The sequence below is a fragment of the Mesoplodon bidens genome (assembly GCF_964165515.1).
Source record: "Mesoplodon bidens genome assembly, chromosome: 14".
Classification (NCBI taxonomy): domain Eukaryota; kingdom Metazoa; phylum Chordata; class Mammalia; order Artiodactyla; family Ziphiidae; genus Mesoplodon; species Mesoplodon bidens.
Genome location: NC_138170.1, coordinates 59,403,829 through 59,427,421, shown reverse-complemented (window position 1 = coordinate 59,427,421; position 23,593 = coordinate 59,403,829). Strand labels below are relative to the sequence as shown.

The following is a 23,593-nucleotide window of genomic DNA, read 5'->3' as shown; positions in this document are numbered from 1 at the left end:
TTTAAAATAGTACAATTTTGTGTTCTGTCTTGATAAGTGCTAAGGTGCCAGAAGTTTTACCCACTATTGCTTTAGCAACATCAGTGCAAATTTAATACAGTAAAAAAGTACAACTTGCTTTTGTATTATTGTAAAGATTGATTTGACCTTGCAGACATCCAAAAGGGTCTTTGGGAATCCCCAGGGGCCAATGGATCACATTTTGAGAACTACTGTTTTAATACAACTTTCTGGTTATTACTGCTTTAGTCCAATAGTGTGTCTTTAAAGGTAAGACTAGGTATATGAAAATTCTGCCACCAAAACTGCATGGGTAAGACCTTAATTAGCAGTTGAGTCCTTAGTGTGATTCAAATCACAGTATAGAATCTATACCATAATAAAGATGATAACCATTCCACTTGTAACTAATGCTATCATTGCATACACAAATAATTTTTTTCCATGATGAAAAATGGGGCCTGTGGTTGTTTAGTTAAATGTAATAGTCATGGGTTATCTTCCATATAAAGAGTTTGAAGACAGAAAAAGTTGTAGTAGGGGAAAAAAAATAGCAGAGAGAAGGCATTTCTGAAAGTCTCCAGAATGAAGGAGGAGAGAAAAGAAGAATGAATGAAGAAAAGGGGAAGGGAATATTTAGGGTATAAGGCATAAGAAAAGATAAAAATAAAGAAGGAAGGGACACATAAATAGAGAATTGTATTGGATTTGTAGATTTATGGAAAGTTGTCAGAAAAGCCCGCACGTGTAAAAAACAATTTATCATCAGTTTCACGTACTATGCAAAATGTTTTAGATGTATGGGATCCATCACACGGATACATGAGTGGTGGATACAGAGATGTACTGTTCATATTCCCTTCAGTGAAGGACTCTGCTCCAGCTGTTGGAGTGTCACTGGCAGACAGCCTCTAGCTGTCAGCTCCTTTGGCTGCAGAGAACTGCTTATAGGAAGTCACCCCACTGAGGTGAGGGTACAAAGCTTCAGCCATTTGGGGTCACTGTGGGACAACTCTGACAGGCACTTTCAGCTCCAGGGCTCTCCATGGGGCTGGGTGAAGCTGTGGAGGAGGAGGTCGCTTCCCTGATGACTCTTCCCTCTGCCCAGTCCGGTTCCTCTCTCTCCCTCCCACAGGGGTTTGTCCCAAGGGCACTCCCTAATACACATCCTGAATGCTAAGCTCTGTTTCAGAGTCTACTTCCTATAGATCTCAAACTGCAACAGCATCTTACTGACTTAAATATAATCAAAATTGGAGAAGATTGGGGAACTGTAGGCAATGGAAACTAATTATCAAAATTATGTGTTAACCTTTTAACTCAAGCATTTCTGTATTTCTCATTTTGAATTGCTTATACTTAGCATACTCTCTTTAACATTTTGTTTCATGTAGGTTTGCTATTTCCACCTTCCCTTTCTTATAGAAATCACACTGTGGAAAGATAAAAAGCTAATAGGATAAGAAAAACAATTATGCTGTTTCTTACCCAGCCACTCAGGAAACCCACAATTTCAAGGTTGGCCTAAGCAGCAAAAGAGGAAAAATATATTGGAAGATGTGGTAGTGGTTTTGTTCTGAATACATACCAATGGAAAATTCTGGGGTGGCCCGATTATCAGAACTGACCATGGATGTACTAAAGAAGCTATTGAATTTTGTTTGAGCCGGAAGATTTGAATTGTTACTCAAAATTCTTAGACATGAATAGGATTAGCAATTTTGAACATCAGGGAAGTGTGTATTTCCATCCTGTCTTCCTCCATAGCTCCAGAGGAGGGCTGACAGTATTCTCAGGTCAGGTCAGCCCTCTCCCTTTCTAAATTTACTCTTATAGCCAAGCCTAAGAATATAGAGTGGGTGAGCCTTCAGGCTGACTGCATTACCTTCAGACTTCTGCTGTCTGTCAAACAGGTCTGTTTCAGTGCCTTTGGTTTTTTTCGGGGATCTATATGTTACTAGATGACTCATGGCAAGCCACACCCTGATCCTTAGTTTGGAAGAAAAAGAGGATGGTGAAGTAATTGTCCAGACAACTTAGACTAGAAAGGTACAGACCAAACTGAGATAGCGTTTTGTTTCTAGGATTATCTTGATAACAGTGATCTTTTTTTTTTAAACATCTTTATTGGAGTATAATTGCTTTACAATGGTGTGTTAGTTTCTGCTTTACAACAAAGTGAATCAGTTATACATATACATATGTTCCCATACCTCTTCCCTCTTGCGTCTCCCTCCCTCCCACCCTCCCCATCCCACCCCTCTAGGTGGTCACAAACCACCTAGCTGATCTCCCTGTGCCATGCCGTAACAGTGATCTTTGATGTTACAAAGTAAATACAGTTGTATTTAGCTTTTCCTTTGTGGGGCATGGATTCCACTGTGAACATTTTAGATCTCATGTATATCAGTTACTTCAACCATACTTCTCAGCTTGGGAGTATGATAGTCTGTCTCCTATAAGGCAAGGTAACTATCTGTGAGAAAAAAAGAGAAAAGATATGATGGACTGTTATAAAGGAAATATTTTGAGGGTCCCAGTTCAGGCTTTGTTTGCTCATCTGTTAAATGGGATTAATACCTACCTCACATGGTTAGGAAGGGTAAATGTGGGAACATAGGAAAAGCACCTAGGACAGTGGCTGGTACAGAAGTATCCGGTAAATATCGATCCCTGGCCACCCCTTCTTAATGAGCTGTAGGAAAAGAATTCTTAACCTCACAGGGTTTGATGAACCCTCCCTCCCGTTTCTATTCCCAGTCATGGCAGTGGAGATCATAAAAATGCTTCTTCCATGTCTCTTCCCTACTTCCTTTCTTCCTCTCCTAGACAAGGAAGTGGCCGTCTCTGTTCCCATGGATTCGGAAGCTTGTGCCTCTCAGGACAGCCCAGACCCCGGGTTGCTAAGGTGGTGGGTGGTGGTGGAGAGCTGCGGCTTCGGCCTGCGCAGCGCAGTGGGGCGGCGACCGGGAGGCGATGGGGAGGCGGGCGCAGTCGACCCAAGGGTGGAGAAGGGGGAAGGCGAAGGACGCGCGTTCCCGGGCTCGTGACCGCCTGCGGCTCGGGGAACCGGCGCCCAGAGAGCCCAGGAGAGATGGCAGGCGGCAGGGACCTGCGCGTCGTGGACACCCTCCGTTTGCTGCTGCTGTTGGCCGCCCTGCCCCTGGTGTCCCGGGGGGTCAGTCGGGGAGCGGCAGAGTGGACCCAGGAGAAGGTGAGGGGCTGCTGCTGGGCGATTGTACCTGGGAGGCTCTTGCGGGTGCGGGGACTCAAGAGTCCCGTGACCCCCACCTAGGTAGGATGGGAGGCGGGGCACAGCCGAGGTCCCCGGCCCCTGCGCCCCGAGGAGTCGGGGCTCTGCGTCCTCGCTGGCCGCGGGGCTGCTTTTGGAGATGCCACGGGAGCTGGGTGATGTCACCAGCCTCAGCTCGGCTGCGGTCGGATGCGGGTACTGATAGGCACAGGAAGTGTGACTCGCCTGCGGTGGCGGAGCCGGGAGGTGAGGGTGCATCGCCGCGCCGCCGCCCGCTCGGGACACGCGAGGCCAGCGGTCTCTGCGCTCCCGGCCGCCGGGGTGCTGGGCGCGTCTGGCGGTGTGCCCACCGCTTCCTCGCCGCGGCATCCAAGGAAGCCCTCCCGACGTTGAGGTTTTCATGCAGTCTCAGCACGGTCCAGTGTCACTGTCAGTCTGTTTTAGATTTTTAAGCGGATCAGCTCCGAACGAAGGAGCTTAACTGGAGACATGCTTTACTTTATATATATATATTTCTCAAAAGACAGTAAAATGCAATTGTCAGAGAAATGTATAGAGTTGGAGATTTCACATAAGGAACTTAGGATAAAAGTGATTGGCAAGTTCCCTTTGTGTGAAGTATATAGGTTCACAATTATTTCCCTTTCTTGTGTAACAGTTTTGAAACCCTGAAATTTCTAGGGACTTAAGCAAAGGTTAATGGTATTGGAGTAAATGGTATACTTTTAAAGATACTAAGAAAAGCAGCAACGTAAAGGGATATAAACTTTGACAGTGTTGTTGAACAGATCTTTTAAATGCTTACAGTCTGCCAGTATTGATTCACAGCTTGGAAATCCAGGACATAATGTGAATGCATAGGCCCTCTTATGGTCCACATGCCCCTCCTGCCCAGCCACAGGCGATGTGTATGAATAGCCCACTTCAGCTCTCTGGGTGATACTTACAGCTTCACCATTCAAGGGCCACAACATGCCCCACTTACACATGGACACCACTAGCCATAGGGAACCTGGGGAGGATGAGGGTAGTCAACTCAAGAATAACTTCATTATAAGAAAAGCTTCCTTTGCTGTGCAAAAGCTTTTAAGTTTAATTGTTTATTTGGGGGTGTTTTTTTTTTTTGTATTTTTGTTTTTATTTCCATCACTGTGGAGAACAGTATGGAGGTTCCTTAAAAAACTAAAAATAGAACTACCATGTGACCCAGCAATCCCACTACTGGGCACATACCCTGAGAAAAACCGTAATTCCAAAACGGACATGTACCACAATGTTCATTGCAGCACTGTTTACAATAAATAGCCAGGACATGAAAGCAACCTAAGTGTCCATCGACAGATGAATGGATAAAGAAGATGTGGCACATATATACAATGGAATATTACTCAGCCATAAAAAGAATCGAAATTCAGTTATTTGTAGTGAGGTGGATGGACCTAGAGTCTGTCATACAGAGTGAAGTAAGTCAGAAAGAGAAAAACAAATACTGTATACTAACACATATCTATGGATCTAAAAAAAAAAAATGTACTGTTGAACCAAGTGGCAGGGCAGGAATAAAGACACAGACGTAGAGAATGGACTTGAGGACATGGTGTGGGGGGTGGAGGGGGGAAGCTGTTGTGAAGTGAGAGTGGCATCGACATATACACGACCTAATGTAAAACAGTTAGCTAGTGGGAAGCAGCCACATAGCACAGGGAGATCAGCTCCGTGCTTTGCGATGACCTGGAGGGATGGGATAGGGAGGGTGGGAGGGAGGCTCAAGAGGGAGGGGATATGGGGACATATGTATGCATATGGCTGATTAACTTTCTGTTGTTATACAACAGAAACTAACACAGTATTGTGAAGCAATTATACTACAATAAAGCTCTATTAAAAAAAATAAATCAGCAAAATCTTAGCAAAAAGAAAAAGAAAGAAAGGCTTCCCATGGGGATTCAGCACAGACTTAAATCTTCTCCTTCCTGACCAGAAATTGGGAAGGGGCATTAACTACCGGAATGTGGAGCCACCAAATGTGTCTATGATACATGGACATGAATGGGACTAAATGAGGTGGGGACTGTTTGAAGGGATCATCTACAGGCAGGATGTATTTGTGGGTGGGAGAAGGTGCTGGATTCTTACAATGTTTTAAATGAATGAGACTCTAACTTTTGAGAAATGTCTTTTAAAGCACGAATCCCTTTTATATTGAAGAAACTTCTGGTCGCTTTTCTATTGGGAAATTGTTTCCTTTAAAGTGGTGCAAGCTAATGAAGCAAATGACAAAATCAACCATGACAATTCCTGATTTCTGGTTCCCCCTGCCCTCCCTTACTCTCCAGGCTTTCATAAAGTCTTCCAGATGTCACGTACAGTTTGCAGCCTGGGAAATGAATTAATCCACACTAAAATACAAGCCTTCCTGCTCTGAATGGCATTTAGCTATTAGTCATGTGGGATGTGCCCTTGGCACACTGGTCTGCCGAAAGGTGAGGTGTGGTAAAGGAAGCATTGATTATGAAATCCATTTTCTTTGCTTTGAAATAAAGGTGTGTCTCTAACAGTGGGATCTAATATGTAAAAACAGTTCAACCCTAATTTTTGGTTGTGTTTAGAAGACTGTGATTTGCTTATTTGAAACTTATAAACATTGTTTTCCATAGAAGTAATAATATAAGTTGTTAGATTCACAGGTGGGCCCACAGGTATATATTTAGGGGCATTGGCATCTGGGTACCAGGATTCTATATATAAGCATCTGACTTGAATCTCACTGTGCCCCTGTGAGGAGGGTACGTTCATCCCCAATTTACAGATGAGGAAACTTGACCACCATTACAGCAGCGAACTGAAGAGCCCTCATCTTTCCTTAGTTTAACTATCCCTTTATTATCGGATAGTTAGGTTGTTTCCAAACTTTATCATAAAGCTGGGACCCAACATATTTTAATTGGTAGAATTTTCCTTTATTATTCGAGTCATATTGAGGGTGGAGGGACAGATTTTTTGAACAGAGGAACCTTGAAAAGGAAAGTTGGCCTCACCTAACAGTCCTCCTCCAGGGTAGTTCTGGAGGACAATTACTGCTTTCACAGCATTTCACATTCTTCTGCTTCTGGAGCCACATATATTCTAAAAAATCTTAGGGTTCCCCTCCTCCATGGTTCTAAAAGTTCTTAGCCATCTACCCCTCTACCCATGATGATTCTTATGAATCATGAAGCAGCAGTGGAGACTCCAAGGAAGGGACAGGGGACCAGTGGTAGCCTGGGTATTGGTGGCAGAGGGAGAAAGAAAATGTGCCATTTTTGAGCTTCTGCCATCTGGCAGGTAAGTACTATGACATCCATTATACAGATAAGGAAGCTTTTCCTAGTCACAGCTGGTAAGTGAGGGAGCTGCGATTTGGCCCTAAATTATTGTTTTCAAAGCCTGCACTACTTTGCTTTTAGATAGAGGGCTGCTAGCCTTTAAAGAAGACAGAACTTTATCTTATTCACTTCCCAACTGTTCCACAACTACATTTGTAATATCAGTGGCATCTGACACAGAAAGAGTTCAGTAAATGCTGGCTGGGTTGAGTTTGCAGTAGACACAGGTGTTAATCAGAGTGCTGTCTGGGAGACGCTCATATGGGATGGAAACTAGAATTGAATTGGCTATGCTTCTGTAATGTTCTCCCTTTAATTCAATGGTTTGAGACCTCAAATACCTCTGCAAGCTGGGCCAGCTCTACAAATTATGTAATTAAACTCCTCTTTGGCCTGGCACCATGTGATTAGTCCAGAGGAGATGCTGTAGGATATCTGGGTCACACTTTTTTAGCTGAAAGATTCTTGTCACCCAGAGCAGACTTATTGTCCTTTCTGCCTGGATGAAAGACAAGGCAGGGGCTGTAATAGAGACTCATTCCTCTGAGAATGCCTGTACCAATAGAAAATTGTCTACATGCCTTTTAACTGAAATACACCTAGAATAATTGGGGGTTGGCATTTAACATTGGGCTCAACATAGTTTTGCCTCATTTGTTTACTCTCCTCATGCCCAGCCCACACTTTCTTTCCAGGTGTCCCCTCTTCCTCCTTCCTCTCAGCCCCACATAGATGTTTAGATTTATTGGATTCTGAGAGTCAGCCTCCATAAAAATAGAATGGATGCCATTTAGTTTGGAAAAAGTGAATGCTTTTCCATTCAGGGCTTTAATAATTATCAATAGAAAGGCTTAAGTAATTAACTGAGTGTGACTGCTTCCCCTTCTCTATCCATCACTGATTGGGAAGCTTTTCCCAATGATTTCACAGGGGCATCTTTATTCCCAGGGAGGCAGGGTGAAGGAGGGCACTTTACTGAAGTATGTTCATTAAGTGGGTGAGCCCAGGAGATTGAGGATCAACACAGGTAAGTGTCTGTATTCAGGAGCACTGATGGGCCTCTCTGCTGAGCTTACCCTTTATTCATCCATTAAGCATTTTTTGGTGCTATTTGTTAACTACGTTTCATCCACGATATCTGTTACAGGTAGAGATGCTGGAGGGTTATTTATTTTGCTCCCATTTTTTCTTAAATCTCTTAAGAACTCTTTCAAGCCTCCATAAATCACCTATTTATTTATCTATCTTCTTCCTCCCCATCCTTATTTCCCAACATCTTGGGGCTCACGGGAATTTCCTTGGCCTCCTGTTTGGCTCACCAATTGTTGGACTGTATCCCGCAGGCCTGCAAGCCTTGTAGTTGCCTAGTTTCAAGGCCAGAGAAAGAGCCTGGTGACAGTGACAGAGACATCAATGATTTATTGGACAGGGGGATCTTACAGGTCCAAAACAAAGGGTCCTGGAGTGACACTCCACCCCACTGGGCAGGTGGGCAGTAGGGGGGAGGTCATGGCAGCAATCTTTAATATAAATTGCCCATTTACACATCAGCTTGATTTCCTTTCACTGTGGACATGGAGTGAAGGACCACAGTGACCAGGTAGGTTCTGGGATGGAGTAATAGATAGTACATAGAAAAGGAGCCCCTGGCCAAACAGCCTTTGACACAACAGTTCTTGATTGTCACAATGACTACTGGGCCAACTCAACTCTAAATCATCACAAGCATCGACTCTCAGAGATTCAAAAAGAACAAAGCCCACCAACATTGACCCACAGTACTTCCTGGCCCTTTGCAGCAGGCAGCCACTTGTCTTTCCTGACTTTATAATTTCTGTTCATTCAACTGATTTGGTATATATGATGGCAAACATGCCCATTTTACTTTATTATTATGTAAACATAATCTTAGTGAAGTTGAACTATTTTAGAAAAATAGTTCATCTGTCGATTCCACATTTGATGAATTCATCCAGTATTTATTGAGTGTGCCACGTGAGCCGGGTACTGTGTGGTTCTGGGGAGAGAGTGGAAAATAAGAGAGATAGTTCCTGTCCTCCTGGAGTTGACCTCTTGCATGAAATCAGACATTAAACAAGTAAACACACAAGGCCTCTGAGCTACAACCTGAACTGAGCAGGAGTTAGCCAGGTGAAGAGGAAGGGGAAAGCCTTCAAGGTAGAAGGCACCACAATGCAAAGGCCCTGGGAGGCCTGAGCCTCACACTGCTTTGGGTCCTGGAAGGATGCCAGGTGACTGAAGCATGGTGAGCCAGGGCGAGTGGCCCTGCATGGGGCTTGTGAGGCAGAAGGAGAGACTGCAGGCTCTTGTTGGCCGTGTTAAGTAATAATTAACCACGTAAGTTTCCAACTTCTTGCCTCCATTCTCTTTTCACTTCTCACATTTCTATTGTTGTCTTTCATTCAGCTCCTTCTTTCTTCTCAAAGTGCTGTTTGAGAGGTAACAGGAGGACTTAGATCTGAGGTACCAAGGAGTTTAAAGGCTGCAGCAACAAATTTACTAAGGAAATATATTTTAAAATGTATTACCAGTAAATAAACACAAACCTTAAGATGTTCCAGATACAGCATCGATACACTGTGTTTTACAGTGGAAGTGCACAGGCAGTGTAGGAAGGCAGAGGAGAACTAGCACGGGATGGGGAAGCTACAGGACCAGGATCCTTCCTCTCGAACTTACCTGTAACTCTTCTACAACCTTGGGAAAATCAGTTGGTTTCTCTGACTCAGTTTCCACTGACAGAAAGCAAAGAGATTGGATGATAATCATCTCTCAGCGGCCTTTCCAGCTTGGAATTCTATCCCTCTTAATGTTTGGTAGACGGTAATAGAACTAATGAAAGGTAATAGAACTAATAAAACTTTCCGAATAGTTACTGAGGCAGTTTACATGTATTAGCTCACTTAATTATAATTACCCTAGGAAGTAGGTGTTATTACCTCCCTTTTACAGATGAGAATGTTAAGCCTTAATGAGGTTAAGTAACCTGGCCAGCTAGTAAGTGGTGGGGAGTTGAGTTGAGAGGCTGAGTTGAAGGGGGGCTGCCTGGACCCACAGCCCATGCTCTTTGCATGATAATACCTGAGAGTGATGCTGAAGCATAGCAAAGTGTAGATGGGTATAAAGTAATTAGGCAACAAGCATTCTCTAATTCCACAGTGTCCCATGGAGTGAAGATAGCCATGTGATAACTTAGACATAGTCAATTTACACTGGTCTTGGAAAAAGCTGTAAAATAGACAGGGCTCCCCTGAGCTCTGTTTTGCATTGCAAAGAATTTATGTTACCTTCAACATTCCCCTTAGGGAAGAAATCCTCTGATCAACGAATCACACTGTTCCCTATGGGAAGGAGTAACACATTCCGTCATTGAGTACCTGATAAACATGTAATGAATGAATGATTCATCATTACTCGTATCACATGTAAAGTCATATCCAAAATACAAATTTGAATGTTATGTTTGTTCAGCTGCTTAAATTAAGGTTCACTTAATTAATATATAAGTGTACCAAAGAGTGTGAGCATTAATAGAATATTAAAATAATTTTCACTGAAGGCAAAAGGTGTACTATTTATGGGTTATAGAATCATCAAGCTCTGGCTGAAAAGAATTGCAGCAATCATCTAGGTTAGTGCTATTCAACAGCAATATATAATGTGAAGCACATATGTAATTTAAAATTTTCTAGTAGCTCTGTTAAAAAAGTAAAAGACAATAGGTGAAACCAATTTTAATACTATATTTTATTTAACTCAATATATCAAAAATTTTCATTTCAACGTGTAATCACTATAAAAATTATTAGCGAGATCTTTTACATTTTTTTCATGCTAGGTCTTTGAAATTCAATATGTGTATTACACACATTGACTGTCTACAATTCAGGAGCTTAATGGGCACATGTGGCTTGTGGCTACCACATTGGACAGTGCAGATTTAGCTCAAATTCCTTTATTGGTATTTTGAGGGGAATGTGAATTTAAGGGACCTGCCCAAGGTCATACAACCTATAAATGGCAGCCAGAAACTTTGAATCTAGTTTCTCGCACCCCAAGAATATACTTATTCTGTAAGACCTCACTGGCTTTTATAAAGCAATTATGCTAACAAATTATATTGTTTTTTGGCAGTAGTTTTTGAAATATTAAGTTTTCTTAAGACTAGGATACCAATTGTTATTTGTAAACCTTAGTTTTACAAAGCAATTGTACAAAAATTATTAAAATTACACAGGCTATAAGTGTTAAATATTAATTCTCAGGTTCAAAGCATTATATTAATTCTGTTTTAAAAACAAGCTGCCTTGGGGCCTCCCTGGTGGCGCAGTGGTTGAGAGTCCGCCTGCCGATGCAGGGGACACGGGTTCGTGCCCCGGTCTGGGAGGATCCCACATGCCGCGGAGCGGCTGGGCCCGTGAGCCATGGCCTCTGGGCCTGCGCGTCCGGAGCCTGTGCTCCGCAACGGGAGAGGCCACAACAGTGAGAGGCCCGCATACCGCAAAAAGAAAAAAAAAAAAAAAAAAAAAAAAAAAAAAAAACAAGCTGCCAAAACAGTTTAAGTTCTAGATCTAAGGGACCAATTTTAAAGTGGAGTAGTTTAATTTACTTTGTATAACGTAAGAGCTATCCCTTTATTTTGAGGTTCAAAGCGAATATTTTACAATTGAAAGTGTCTCAGGATAAGTCTTAAACATATTATGAAATGATAGCCAGTTAAATAATTTTATTTGATCCTCAGAATTATCACCAACCAGCCCTTTTGAATTTATCATCTCTTCGACAAGTTGCAGAAGGCACCAGTATTTCTGAAATGTGGCAAAATGACTTACGACCGTTGCTGATTGAGCGATATCCTGGATCCCCTGGAAGCTATGCTGCTCGCCAGGTGAGAAAACAGCACACAAACCTGAAGGTTGTCGAACACTTTGCTTTCACATGAGAGATAACATTATGCCTGAAGTGCTGAGTTGTCTGATATTCAGATCTGTCATCTCATCTTTTTCACTAAAATAAGCACCCAGAAAACCAAACAACTGAGAGCAAATATCTGTTCTGAATTAAAAGATGCATGTTAACCTAAATCAATTTATGTGTGAAATCTCTGTCTGGGGTGCAACATCAGACAGGGTACTAAGTACTCAAGTCTTGATCATTTCTATAACACAACCCCAGGTACCCAACCGAGTGTTCTTGGACCCTAAACACCGAATATCAACAGGCTTGGACATTTCTTTCTTAACCGCTCTGGGTCAAGAGTGAGTTACTGTCCTAACAAGCCTTTATTCCCCTTTGGGAAATTGTATTCTCCCAGGAGGGAGAGTCAAGATCAGTGATAAGCTACTCTGTCCAGTACAATGCTTCTCAGGCTTCTGACTCTGACCCATGGTAAACAAATATATATATTTTACATTTTATACACACAAACATAGAGTTAGCTGATACAAAAGTTTCATGAAAAATACCCCTATTACCTGCAATCTACCCTGATATTAATTCTATTTTACTATTTATTATTATTATTTTTTAAAAGCTGGTCATGACCCACTAATCTGTTTTCAAGGCACACTGATTTGCACACTGCAGTTTGAAAGGCACTGTTATAGAGGGTAAATTAAGCCATAAGGTGGGCTAGACCTGAGTGTCTCTCTGTCTCCTTAGTGTCAGTCCTCTTAAGCAATCTGAAACCCCAGCTCTGAATGACTATTTTTTCAAAGTAGCCCCCCTTTTTTTTTTTTTTTTTTAAGTTTATTTATTTATTTTTTTAATTAGTTTCTGCTTTATAACAAAGTGAGTCAGTCATACATATACATCTGTTCCCACATCCCTTCCCTCATGCATCTCCCTCCCTCCCACCCTCCCCATCCCACCCCTCCAGGCGGTCACAAAGCACCGAGCTGATCTCCCTGTGCTCTGCGGCTGCTTCCCACTAGCTATCTACCTTACGTTTGGTAGTGTATACACGTCCATGCCGCTCTTTCGTAGCCCCATTTTAAGGGGCAACTTGGGAAGGAATGGGGTGAGGCTGGCCTCTCATATCCTCCTCTGAGAGTAGCCCACCTGCCCTAACACTTCAGGCAAACACCTTGGCACCCCGCTGCTGTGACAGACTGACACCTGCAAGGCCTGGCAGCACAGCTGGGGGGCTCTTCCTTTCTATCTACTATTTGGCTTCTGCTTTTCAAGTTGAGCCCAGATGCCATTGTCTGTTGCCCCATTAGCCTCTTGTCTTCTATCCAAACAGCTCTTGCTTCCCCTAAGGACTTAGGTGGCAGAGACCCAAAGAGCACCTTAGTTCTTTCTAAGCTCTAGGCAGAGTGAGGAATAATGCTGATGATGGCTGATGTTCATCTGGCACTTTTTTCAGGTCAGGCACTTTACAGAGGTCTTTGCATGGATCATCTCATTCCGTCCACACAATAATTGTGGGTACAATTGTTCTCCCAGTGCTACAGATTAAAAAAGACCTGAGGGGGCTACTGTGGTGGCGCAGTGGTTAGGAATCCGCCCTCCAATGCAGGAGACACGGGTTCGAGCCCTGGTCTGGGAAGATCCCACATGCCGCGGAGCAACTAAGCCCGTGCGCCACAACTACTGAGCCTGCGCTCTAGAACCCGCGAGCCACAACTACTGGAGCCCGTGCACCTAGAGCCCGTGCTCCGCAACAAGAGAAGCCACGACAATAAGCCTGCGCACCACAACGAAGAGTAGCCCCTGCTCGCCGCAACTAGAGAAAAGCCTACGTGCAGCAACGAAGACCCAATGCAGCCAAAAATAAATAAAATTAAATAAATTTAAAAAAAAAAAGACCTGAGGCTTAAGTATGCAAATTAACTCACTCAAGGTTGTACACGTAGCAGTGATGAGGCCAGAACCCGGACTGGTATCTGCTTGGCCTCTCCACCCAATCCCTGGAGAGTGGTAGCAGGGAGAGACCAGCTCTGTGGTGTGTGCTTACAAATGTGTCCAGCTCTGTATCTTCTCAGGCCCTGGTCGGAGAGTGAGGCGCATACCACGCTTTTCAGTGACCTCCCCTGGGCCTCGTCTCCCAAGCATTTTCTAAAAGAAGTTCAGGGCACTTACTGGGTCTTCCCCAAATCCTCAGTTCCTCATTAGAAAAAATCTAGGTCTGTAGTGCTCACTTATCTCCACTTTTTTCATTTCCCCATACCATTTGCTCAGAAGGCCAAGTATATACCGAGAAATGTATGTGCATACTTCAGACTTGAGGTTCCTTGCCTGTGACCTCTAGAAAGCCATAAAGACAACAAATATTGCTATTTGATATTTAACTTCAACAGAATAGATTTCACAAATAATACACATAGGTTCTGTGGCGGTTTTAAAAATTCATATTCATTTAAAAGTGTTACAGAATCCATAATAACATCTTCCATGTCATGTGGGGTGGAGGCAAGTGAGAAATTTATTGACGGTACTTTGGAATGTGCTGGGAATAGCTGGGCTACCTGCACATGGGCTGGCTGACAGAGTAGTAGTCCTAACAGGATGGTTGTGTTAGAAATCTCACTTAAGAGATTTGATTTTATAATTTTGGGGAAAGAAAATTACCATGAGTTTTAGGAAAGCTGTCCCCTAAGCTGTGGAAGATAAATGGTTTCCTCTTTTGAAGATGAGGTAGATGACACTGAGTTATTATGAGGGAACTCCACTTAATGGCTTTAATTTGACGAGGATTAGTACCTTTTACTCTGAACTCCATTTTGACAAGATTGGTGGAAAATTATTTTTTTCTCCTAAGGCATTTTTGAAGCACTAGATCAGATGTTTTATAATTCATAGAGTTTCAGCGTTATAATTAAAGAAGACTCTAAAATCTAAACAAAGTGTGGACTTGATATAAAATTGGTTAGTGATTTAAGTTTTAGCAGTTATCAATAAAGATGTGCATTGCTCTGAATTCCCTTTCAGAAGATAATATGGGAACAATATCCCATAGTCTGCATTTTTATTGTCTCTGATCAATGGGCCTAAAGCTGCCTGTTGGATTTTTAGAATATTTTTATTTGAGAAGATACTTTATTTGTAAATTTAATACTTGGAAAGTATTAAATTTTAGAGGATTTCAGTGATTTCTAGCTGAGAGAGGAATAAAAAATAAATTTAAAAAATCAGGGTGGTAAAGTCTCACTAAGGAGCAAGCCAGAAACTTTGTCTAAAAGAGGCAAGCTAGAAACTTGGTGGTTAAAATCCCTTATGTATGTCCAGTGCATCTGAGTAGCTAAAGCTAGGCTTCTTCATTGAAAGGTATGTGTATCCCTGAATGGAGGGCTCTGGGTGGAGGGCCTTCAGCTTGGAGCCTGAGAGACTAATATATGGTCCACCCAAGAGGAAGGAGGAACCTGAAGTCCCCAGTGGCAGGGTTCAGCAACCAGACATTGGTCTGTTTGCACACTTACTGCAAATATCACAGGATCTGCTCCCTCCAAACAAATCTGGTCTACTAATGACAGTGTTTCTGAGAACTTGGAAATGAGAATGTAAGTTTAATTAATTTGGCCCAGGATCACTCACCAGTGTTAACCTAAAATCCCCTGGGGCCTTCCTCCCCAGGAAGTAGAATGCCATGTTTACTTTTATCTTTCTCTTCCTCTCTGTCTCTCCACTGCCACTCTTGGCCTGTCTCTGTCTCTCTCTCCTTGTCTCCCCCTCTATTTTCATATCCTTTTCTTTGTCTCTCTTTTCAATCTCTATCTCTCTCTGTCTCAATCTATCCATCTCTCTTTGTCTCTTTTCTCCCTTCCCTATTTAAAAAGATAGATGTATAGAAATCCAAAATACAGTCTGTATTCTAAATTGCATTTTAGCATGCCTGGTAGGCAGAGGCTTTGGCTACCTGTAGTTAGAGAAGCACAGCTGCTTTAGATGCCCTCTCATAGCCAGGCACTCCCTGTTTAGGGGCACTCTAGTGAGAAGAGCAGTAGCTTTTGGAGCCTACTCTAGAGAATTATAGTGGGAACTTGCAGACTAAGTCTGCAAGCCAAAAGCTCAACAATAAAGGATATTGGTGACCTAATTAGATTATGCAGCCAATTTGATTGTTTATAAAGAAATTAGTTGCTAAGATAAATAAAAATATTTATACTGAATAAAAAATGTTAGTTCAGGCAGAGCTCTTTTTGCTGATGCTTTTGTGGATTTTAGTGTCAACACAGATATCAGAAATTATGGCCAAAACCTGTTCACTGGATGAGGAATGAGTTTGTGTGTGAGACTTCAGCTGAGCAAAGCTAACAGATATATTTTTTAAAATCCCAATTCATTTTGTAAGCATTCAGGCAGCTATTGGTATTGAACACATTTTATGGAGCAGTTCATCATCTGGATACCAGATGTTCTGGAGGATGTGCTTTTTATTTTTTTTAAGATTGACCCCTTTCATGGAAAAATTTCTTTTCGCCAAAGTCTGAGGATAACTTATTTTCACATTCTCTGGAAAACTTGTCTTAGATGCAGTGATTTCTCTCTAGTCAAACTATTAATGTTCCATATCATATAATTTTATATAATCTCATTGAGAATAACTTATTTGTTATAATCAACCCGTATTTACTGATAGCCTACTGTGTACAAAGCTCAGCACTAAGAATTGTGGAGAATAACAAAATAAATGAGATATGAGTGATAATTTCAAAAAGGTTATAAAGTTTTAAAAATTATTTTTATATGAAAAGACAACCTGTAAATGTGTAATAGAAAAGGCAAGGTACTGTGTATACATGCTCTTTAGGCCAAAGTCCACCTCCTGACAGAGAGCAAGGAGTGAATATCTGGGAAACTGTTTGTTTATTTGGCTTTTGCAGGACTGACTGTAGAATCACTGTCCTCCCTCTGGCTTAGTTTTCCTCTTCCTGGAAGCTTCCTGCCACAGTTGTTCCAAGGCCCTTGCCTACGTGTCATGTCACATTAGTTAGGGCAGGTCACACAAGACTTGGCTAGGCTAGAAAGTCGTGTGTGGAGGGGAATCTCCCATTCTTTTCCAGTCATTATAAGTTATTTGTTTATCACCTCAAGGTCCATCCCCGCCGGATGTGTTGATGGTTAGTTTGTTGTGTGACTTAAAAATAATTTTTTAAGGCAACTTACAAAAATCTGTATAATATTTCAAAACGAAATAAATGGAACATAGTGAGGAAAATAAAGCAAAGGGAAAATAAAGATAGGAAAGGGCAAATGGAACAGCAATGAACTCACCTGTACCTTTTCACACCACAAACTCTAGATTCTTTTTATTTTTTTAATAAATTTATTTATTTTATTTATTTTTGGCTGCATTGGGTCTTTTTTGCTGTGTGCGGGCTCTCTAGTTGTGGCGAGCAGGGGCTACTCTTCACTGCGGTGTGCAGGCTTCTCATTGCGGTGGCTTCTCTTGTTGTGGAGCATGGGCTCTAGGTGCGCGGGCTTCAGTAGTTGTGGCACGCGGGCTCAGTAGTTGTGGCTCACGGGCTCAGCTGATCTGCAGCATGTGGGATCTTCCTGGACAAGGGCTTGAACCCGTGTCCCCTGCATTGGCAGGCGGATTCTTAGCCACTGTGCCACCAGGGAAGCCCTAGATTCTTTAAGAAGACACCTCCAGTCCCTGAAGAGGTGTTTCTTTTCCATCTGCTGCTTTTCCCTGTCAGTCACCGTGTTGCTCACAAAGCCCAAGATGACCAGGAGAGATGGGAAAATAGATTCTTTCTTATTTTCACCAGCATTTGCAGTAGGTCTGGACCTGCCTTGAATGGAAAGGGAAAACTGCTTGATATGTCATTATGGTTCAGAGTCGCTTGTTGATTCTTAGAGCAGGCAGAGCCTCAAATATCCCCCAACCATCCCCTTGTAACGGGACTCTCTGTGAATTATCCTTAACAGGTGAGCATTAGTATTTTTTGTTAGTGTTTGTTACATTACGAAATATTTGCTGACTGGAGGCACATACTAAGTGCTTCGGACAAAAAGAGCTGCCGTGTGCAATTCTCACCCTCAAAGAGCTTAGAGTAGAAGTTATGACCTGTACGACCCACCTAGTATATGTAATTTCTCAAACCTGTCTTGTTATCCTCCTAGAAATATTAAAAGTGGGCTTTAATATATACTGAACTGGAGCTCTCTCTCCTGATGTGCAGAGATGTCCATGATACACTGTTAAGTGAGAGGGGCAAAGAGCAGAGCAAATATAGAGTAAGATTCTATTCCTATAAGAATATACATCCCTCGGCCAAATATACGTGTTTGAGTGCTAGTACATGTTTGTATAAACAAGGAGTGTGAAAAGATATACAGCAGACTCTTAACATTGGTAATGTTAACAGTTGGTTGAGTTGGATTGGCAGGCGGAGGTTAAGGGAGAGGGAGAGGATTAGCTTTTCCTTTAAACATCCTTGCTTCATATAATAAGCATGGATTGCATTTTTAACTTGAAAGGCATTACATAAAATTTAACTGTCTAGAGCTGAAATTTTGCTTTTTGTTTTGATCAGCACATCATGCAGAGAATTCAGAGACTTCAAGCTGACTGGGTCTTGGAAGTGGATACCTTCTTGAGTCAGACACCCTATGGGTACCGGTCTTTCTCAAATATTATCAGCACCCTCAATCCCACTGCTAAACGACACTTGGTCCTCGCCTGTCACTATGACTCCAAGTATTTTCCTCATTGGGACAACAGAGTGTTTGTGGGAGCCACTGATTCAGCTGTGCCATGTGCGATGATACTGGAACTTGCCCGGGCCGTAGACAAGCAACTCCTTTCGTTGAAGGTATCTGTTTCCATCTTGTAGATTCCTGAGATAAAACATGTTAGCAGTAATTCAGAGTGAATTCTAGAATCCTTGGGTGAGTGAGAAAGCCATTTAGAAGTGTAGGCTTTCTGTACATTTTGTACTAATTTGTTGCAAAATGAGATGAAGTTGAAATAATATTAATTGGAAGATTATATTATTTAAAATGTCCACCATGGGCAATAAGTACATGACAGTATATTCATTCATTGGCACTTGATTTCTTAGTTATGAATACACATCAAATTAAAAAAAACATTGTTTCCTTTTTGCAAAAAATGAAGAAGGTGGAAGGTTGGTACAGGCATGTGTAGGAGAATTATGTTTACTTCTTCTTGTTTATATAGTCATGGAACATCACAGCCTTCCATACTGAGATGTGGCGGCCTTGAGTCAAGGAGGGAGTTTCTGCTAGTGGTTCTGAAGTAGACAGTGGGTAATTCAGACACATCAAGATGAAAAGCATGAAGCAGAAATGCATTATTGTTATTATCTGTGAATCTTGGCTCAATTTTATGCAGCATAGCAAAGCTTTTGTTACATTCTCAGCTCAGAATACTTCTGGGACTCTCAGATGTTATTTCAGTCTCTGTGTTCTTAAGTGTATATTGAAAAAAAGTGCTAAGCTAGATGAAGACATTTTGTTCAGATATCACTCATAACCAAGTAAACACAACAAAGCAGAAACAAAAAACTTTGTTCGCAGGCAACAAATACCTTCTTTTCCCCTCAAAGCTTTATGAAGGGGCCAGCTTTTGATACAAGGGGGGTAAAGAAATAAAAGATTTATCTTGTAATGGAAGTAATAGAGATATTTGGTTCTATTTTTGCTTTAGATGCTGAATTTGAAGAAAGCAAGAATTGTTTATAACCTCTCAGTATCTTTTTCACTGTTTTTTCATTTTGTTTTGTTTTCTGAACCTTCTATAATGTCTTTGTCCCATGCTCTGTCCTGCTTTTAACTAGCATCCTTTCCCAGCAATTGGGTGAGAGAGTTCAGAAGCTGATATAAAAGGTTAATTTTTCGTATTTGCATTTCTAGTGTAAGGACATGAAGTGAGGTGAAGAATGACTTAAAGACACAATCTGTGTGGTGGGTTCACAATCTCTTGGTGAGCTCCTTTACCTTTTTCCATGTAATTCACACCTGCTTTTGGTGAACAGAAATAGAAAGGACTGAATGAGTTGTTGAGTGGGGATCTCCATTATCAAAATACACACACATTCTTTTAATTATCTTTTCTAATAGAGGTAAGCAGTGATGTGGACAATTAAAAATAAAGACTGGTTTTGAATGCAAACTTTGAGAGTATCAGTTTTATTCTTCCAGTTGTACTTTAACTTGATTTGTATTAAGGAGATATTTTATGTCCTTCAGCCATCATGGGTTGGGTAAGGGGTGGAAGAATGTGACCTGGGAGAAGACTGGATAGGAGACTGGATGATGGTTCCAATTCTTTGCAGTCTTCCTCCTCTAGCAATAAGATTGTAATTATACATTCACCTCTTTTGTCTTGTAACTTTGCTGTACCCTTCCACTTTAGCAGGTGGTACCTCCTCATTGCTTGTCTCTGGAGTCGGTTATTTGACTTGCCTTGGCCAATGAGACGCTAGTAGATGACACAAGCAGAGGCTGGAAATGTACTTGTGCAATTGGACTTGCTCTGTCATGTCTTTGCCATCGTCATGGGGAGAGCATGCCTTGGCGGGCCTGCCAGTCCCAGGAGGAGGCTAAGAGGCTTGTGGAGCAGAACCAAGCTAGATGACTGCAGGGTGAAGCAGAGCTTCTCCAGCCTAGACCAGTTGTCCCCAGTTGACCTGCAGACCCCACAGAACTCATGATTGTTGTTTTAAGCCACTTGAGTTTCAGGTGGTTTTTACACCTTAGTGTTGTGGCATTAGCTGATACAGCCTTGGTTGGGGAAAGACTGCAGGTAACATACTGACCCTGTTAACAATGGTTACTAGGCATTTGTCATATTGCCAGGAAGAATGACTACAAGAAAATCTAGCCATGCAGATTTTCTAGCTCCGAGATACTAGGCTGAGTTATTAGAAGTTGAAGGCCACAGTTATTTTTCTGCCAATCCTAAAAAGAAGTAAAAAGAGCACGTTGCCTCACAGGACTCAGAGTAATTGTCCAAAACGGTCTATGCCTATCTAAATGAAATGGTGCTAAGAGAAGAGAATGAAAGGAAGTCATCTCACTGAACACTGGAGTCGCCAAGCTGTTGACATTTCTGAGGCACCCGAACCTTCAAGCTTGCAGAATATGAAGACTGCCTCCTTTTGCTTCTGCCCTGGGCATGAACAGAATGTCTCCGGTCCCAAGCAGTCTTATTCTGCCCTGGTGTTCTGTTTGATTTGGAGTTAGAACTTTGGAACCAGTCAAGTCCCTTTAAACAACTGGAAACTTAGACTGTCTTCACAAATGTATGCACTATACACGTGTTGCCAGTGAGACAATCTGTTTCATTACTGAGTTCTTATTAAACCCTGAGTGCATATATAGTATACAGATAGACACATCCTGTGCTTAGTACTGTCAGGAGTTATGAGAGACTCAAAATACAATAAACTGTCCTTTTCTTGGGGCCTAATTAAGGAGTAATATTAAGACAATTGAAATGATTACCATACAAAGATAACTTACTTTTCACTTGATAAAGACATTTTCCTCCTTCTGATGAAATCACCCTAAAACGATCAAGAAAAATTCCATCTTTGAAGAATCCAGTGAACATCTGGAAACCACCATATGAAGACAGAAGGTGAATGGAGAAAAGGCAGATGACATATCAGAGTACAGAGATGTCACATTCCCCAGAGGGGAAAAAGGAAGCCAGTGGTCCCCTGAAAAATCCTGACTGGCTCAGGGATGGGAGGGGACAGTAAGGAAGGCAGAAGTGAGGCAGAGGGCGGACGAGGAGAGTGTTTTAAGTCTGTATAAGGAGCACTTAGGTATATAAGATTTCTACCCCACAGCTGGCAGGTAGGTGAGTATTCCACCTGTACCCTTGTAGGAGGTGACAGGATATTTTTCTGGAGAAATTGAACCAGGGAGGTTTTGGATGTTGGGACACCAGATATAAAGGAGGGCAGTAATGAGGTGCCTCATGGAAATCAGTGAGATTAGGGGAAAGACTACACACTGAGCAGTGAGATTCCCTAACCTTCCCTCACTTCCGGCACGAGAAAGACAGCAGCTAGCTCACACCCATCAGACAGGAACCTGGAGGATCCTTCTCTGGAAAATGTGAACCACCTCATAGAAAAGACCCACAGACAGTGACATTTGGGGATCCTCAGTGAAAACACTCACTGGGCATCAGATTGCCCTGCAGTGGAGCCAACCAATCTGTGTCTCTAATCAGTGTTTTAGTATCTTATTGCTTAATGCAAATGAACACAAAGGATGATCAGATATTTGAGGACCATCTCCAGCATGAAAGAAAGAAAGCAAAACAAATAATACAAGTTGAAAAATGAACTCAGAAGAAATAGTGTACAGGAGCAGAAAATAACTTAAAGAACACTCTTTTAATATCCTTAGATAAGAGGAGAAGTGTTATCCGTAACAGATTAAGGAAACATCAGATTCAGTTCCTCCAACGGGAGCACATTCCCCAGGACTGCACAGGGACAGAGAGAGCAAATGGTGGTGTATTTTTCTTCATCCATGTTCAGCTGCCTGAGTGCAGGCACAAAGCAGGCAGAGAGTTGGACTTAATATTATGTTTTTTTGCCATGTGAGTTTGACCAAGGCAGAGAGAGGCACAGGAGTTGAGTGTGTACGCAGGGAGCAATTAGAATGATTGACTCTGGAATTTAAGCTGAATATATGGTGAAGTGAGGACATCATAAGGGTAAAGGAAAGACTGGGAAAAGGTGAACATTTCAAAAGATTATGGATTCCAATGGGGTTGAAGGATTGTGGGGATAGGGTACCAGAAGGACTAATCTGAAAGGTGAGAGTTGTCAGGCAGTGGAAAGTATAAAATCAATCAGAATCCTACTCACCCTCCTAAGTTCCACTCAGTGACTGTCTCTTTCATGAAGTCTTCCTTGACACTCCAAGGATTCCACTTCTCAATCTATCCAATTTCCAGAGGAGTTTTGTGTTATAGTTGTGACCCTTAGTACATTTTGCCATACCCGTGTATTTGTTTCATCTTTCCCTAACCCAACTAAAGTGTAGGTTCCTCTGAGGGAGAGACTGTAATTACCATTCTTTGGGTCTCTGTTGCATTCCAAGGGCAGATTCTTGAACCTAGGCTCAGTACAACACTGCAGACTTACATAAGGTGAGAAGCAAGATAGATTTGCGTTGTTTCAGGTTGGATTCCCTGGGAGGCGCACTCTGACGTGGAGGTTAGCATTTCAATCACGTAGTAGGGAGTGGCCTTGGCTCAACACCTGTGGCAGGGAGGGGAAAGAGATGGGAGTAGGCAGAGGAAGAAGCCAGGCTGCCATGCAGGTTCAACAACAGCCTCAGTCAACCCTGGGGAGCTCTGGAGCCCCCAGCACCTGCTAGGCCAGTCACTGGATGTAGGAACCCCCATGGCTGACAAAATCCTTAAAGGGACTAACAACTGAAGGCCTTCTGCGGACACCTCTACTGGCAACAGGGAAAATGCACCCTTCTGAAAGGGACCTGGGTGTTGTGTCACAGTGTCCGCCACTGCAGTTCCATAGTTCCAGTGTTCTCTAAGGAGGAAGAAAAAAGTGTAAGACTTCTATTTTCAGAGGGAGTGAAGAAGGTGAGATTTCTGTGGCTGCAGACTGTGGGAACCGTGATGATTTTCAGAGAGGAAATGGTGCAAAATAAATTTTGGCATATTTTCACTTGCTTTGGCTTCTTCCTTTTCTTCACAGCACATCTGTCTTTTTGTCCAGTTAATAGGAAAACATGCTATTTTTTAGTTCTCATATTTTTGCTCTTTTTCTACTGTTTTTGTTTTAAATCAGAATGCCTCAGACTCGAAGCCAGATCTCTCACTCCAGCTAATTTTCTTTGATGGAGAAGAGGCTTTTCTTCACTGGTCTCCTCAAGATTCTCTGTATGGGTCTCGGCACTTAGCTTCCAAGATGGCATCAACTGCACATCCACCTGGAGCGACGGACACCAACCAATTGCATGGCATGGTGAGTCCAGGTAATTTTCACGGTGC

General features: G+C 42.2%; 1 protein-coding gene across 1 annotated transcript in view; it reads left to right on the top strand.

Moving 5' to 3' along the window:
* The first annotated feature begins 2,991 nt into the window (after nucleotides 1-2,991).
* QPCT (glutaminyl-peptide cyclotransferase) overlaps nucleotides 2,992-23,593 on the top strand; it is a 30,147-nt gene continuing 9,545 nt past the window's right edge. The window contains exons 1-4 of the mRNA XM_081254402.1: nucleotides 2,992-3,214; nucleotides 11,381-11,527; nucleotides 18,123-18,401; nucleotides 23,391-23,567. Of these exons, the coding sequence (XP_081110528.1) occupies nucleotides 3,095-3,214; nucleotides 11,381-11,527; nucleotides 18,123-18,401; nucleotides 23,391-23,567 (723 nt within the window). The 5' untranslated portion in view covers nucleotides 2,992-3,094. The remainder of the gene's footprint in view (nucleotides 3,215-11,380; nucleotides 11,528-18,122; nucleotides 18,402-23,390; nucleotides 23,568-23,593) is intronic.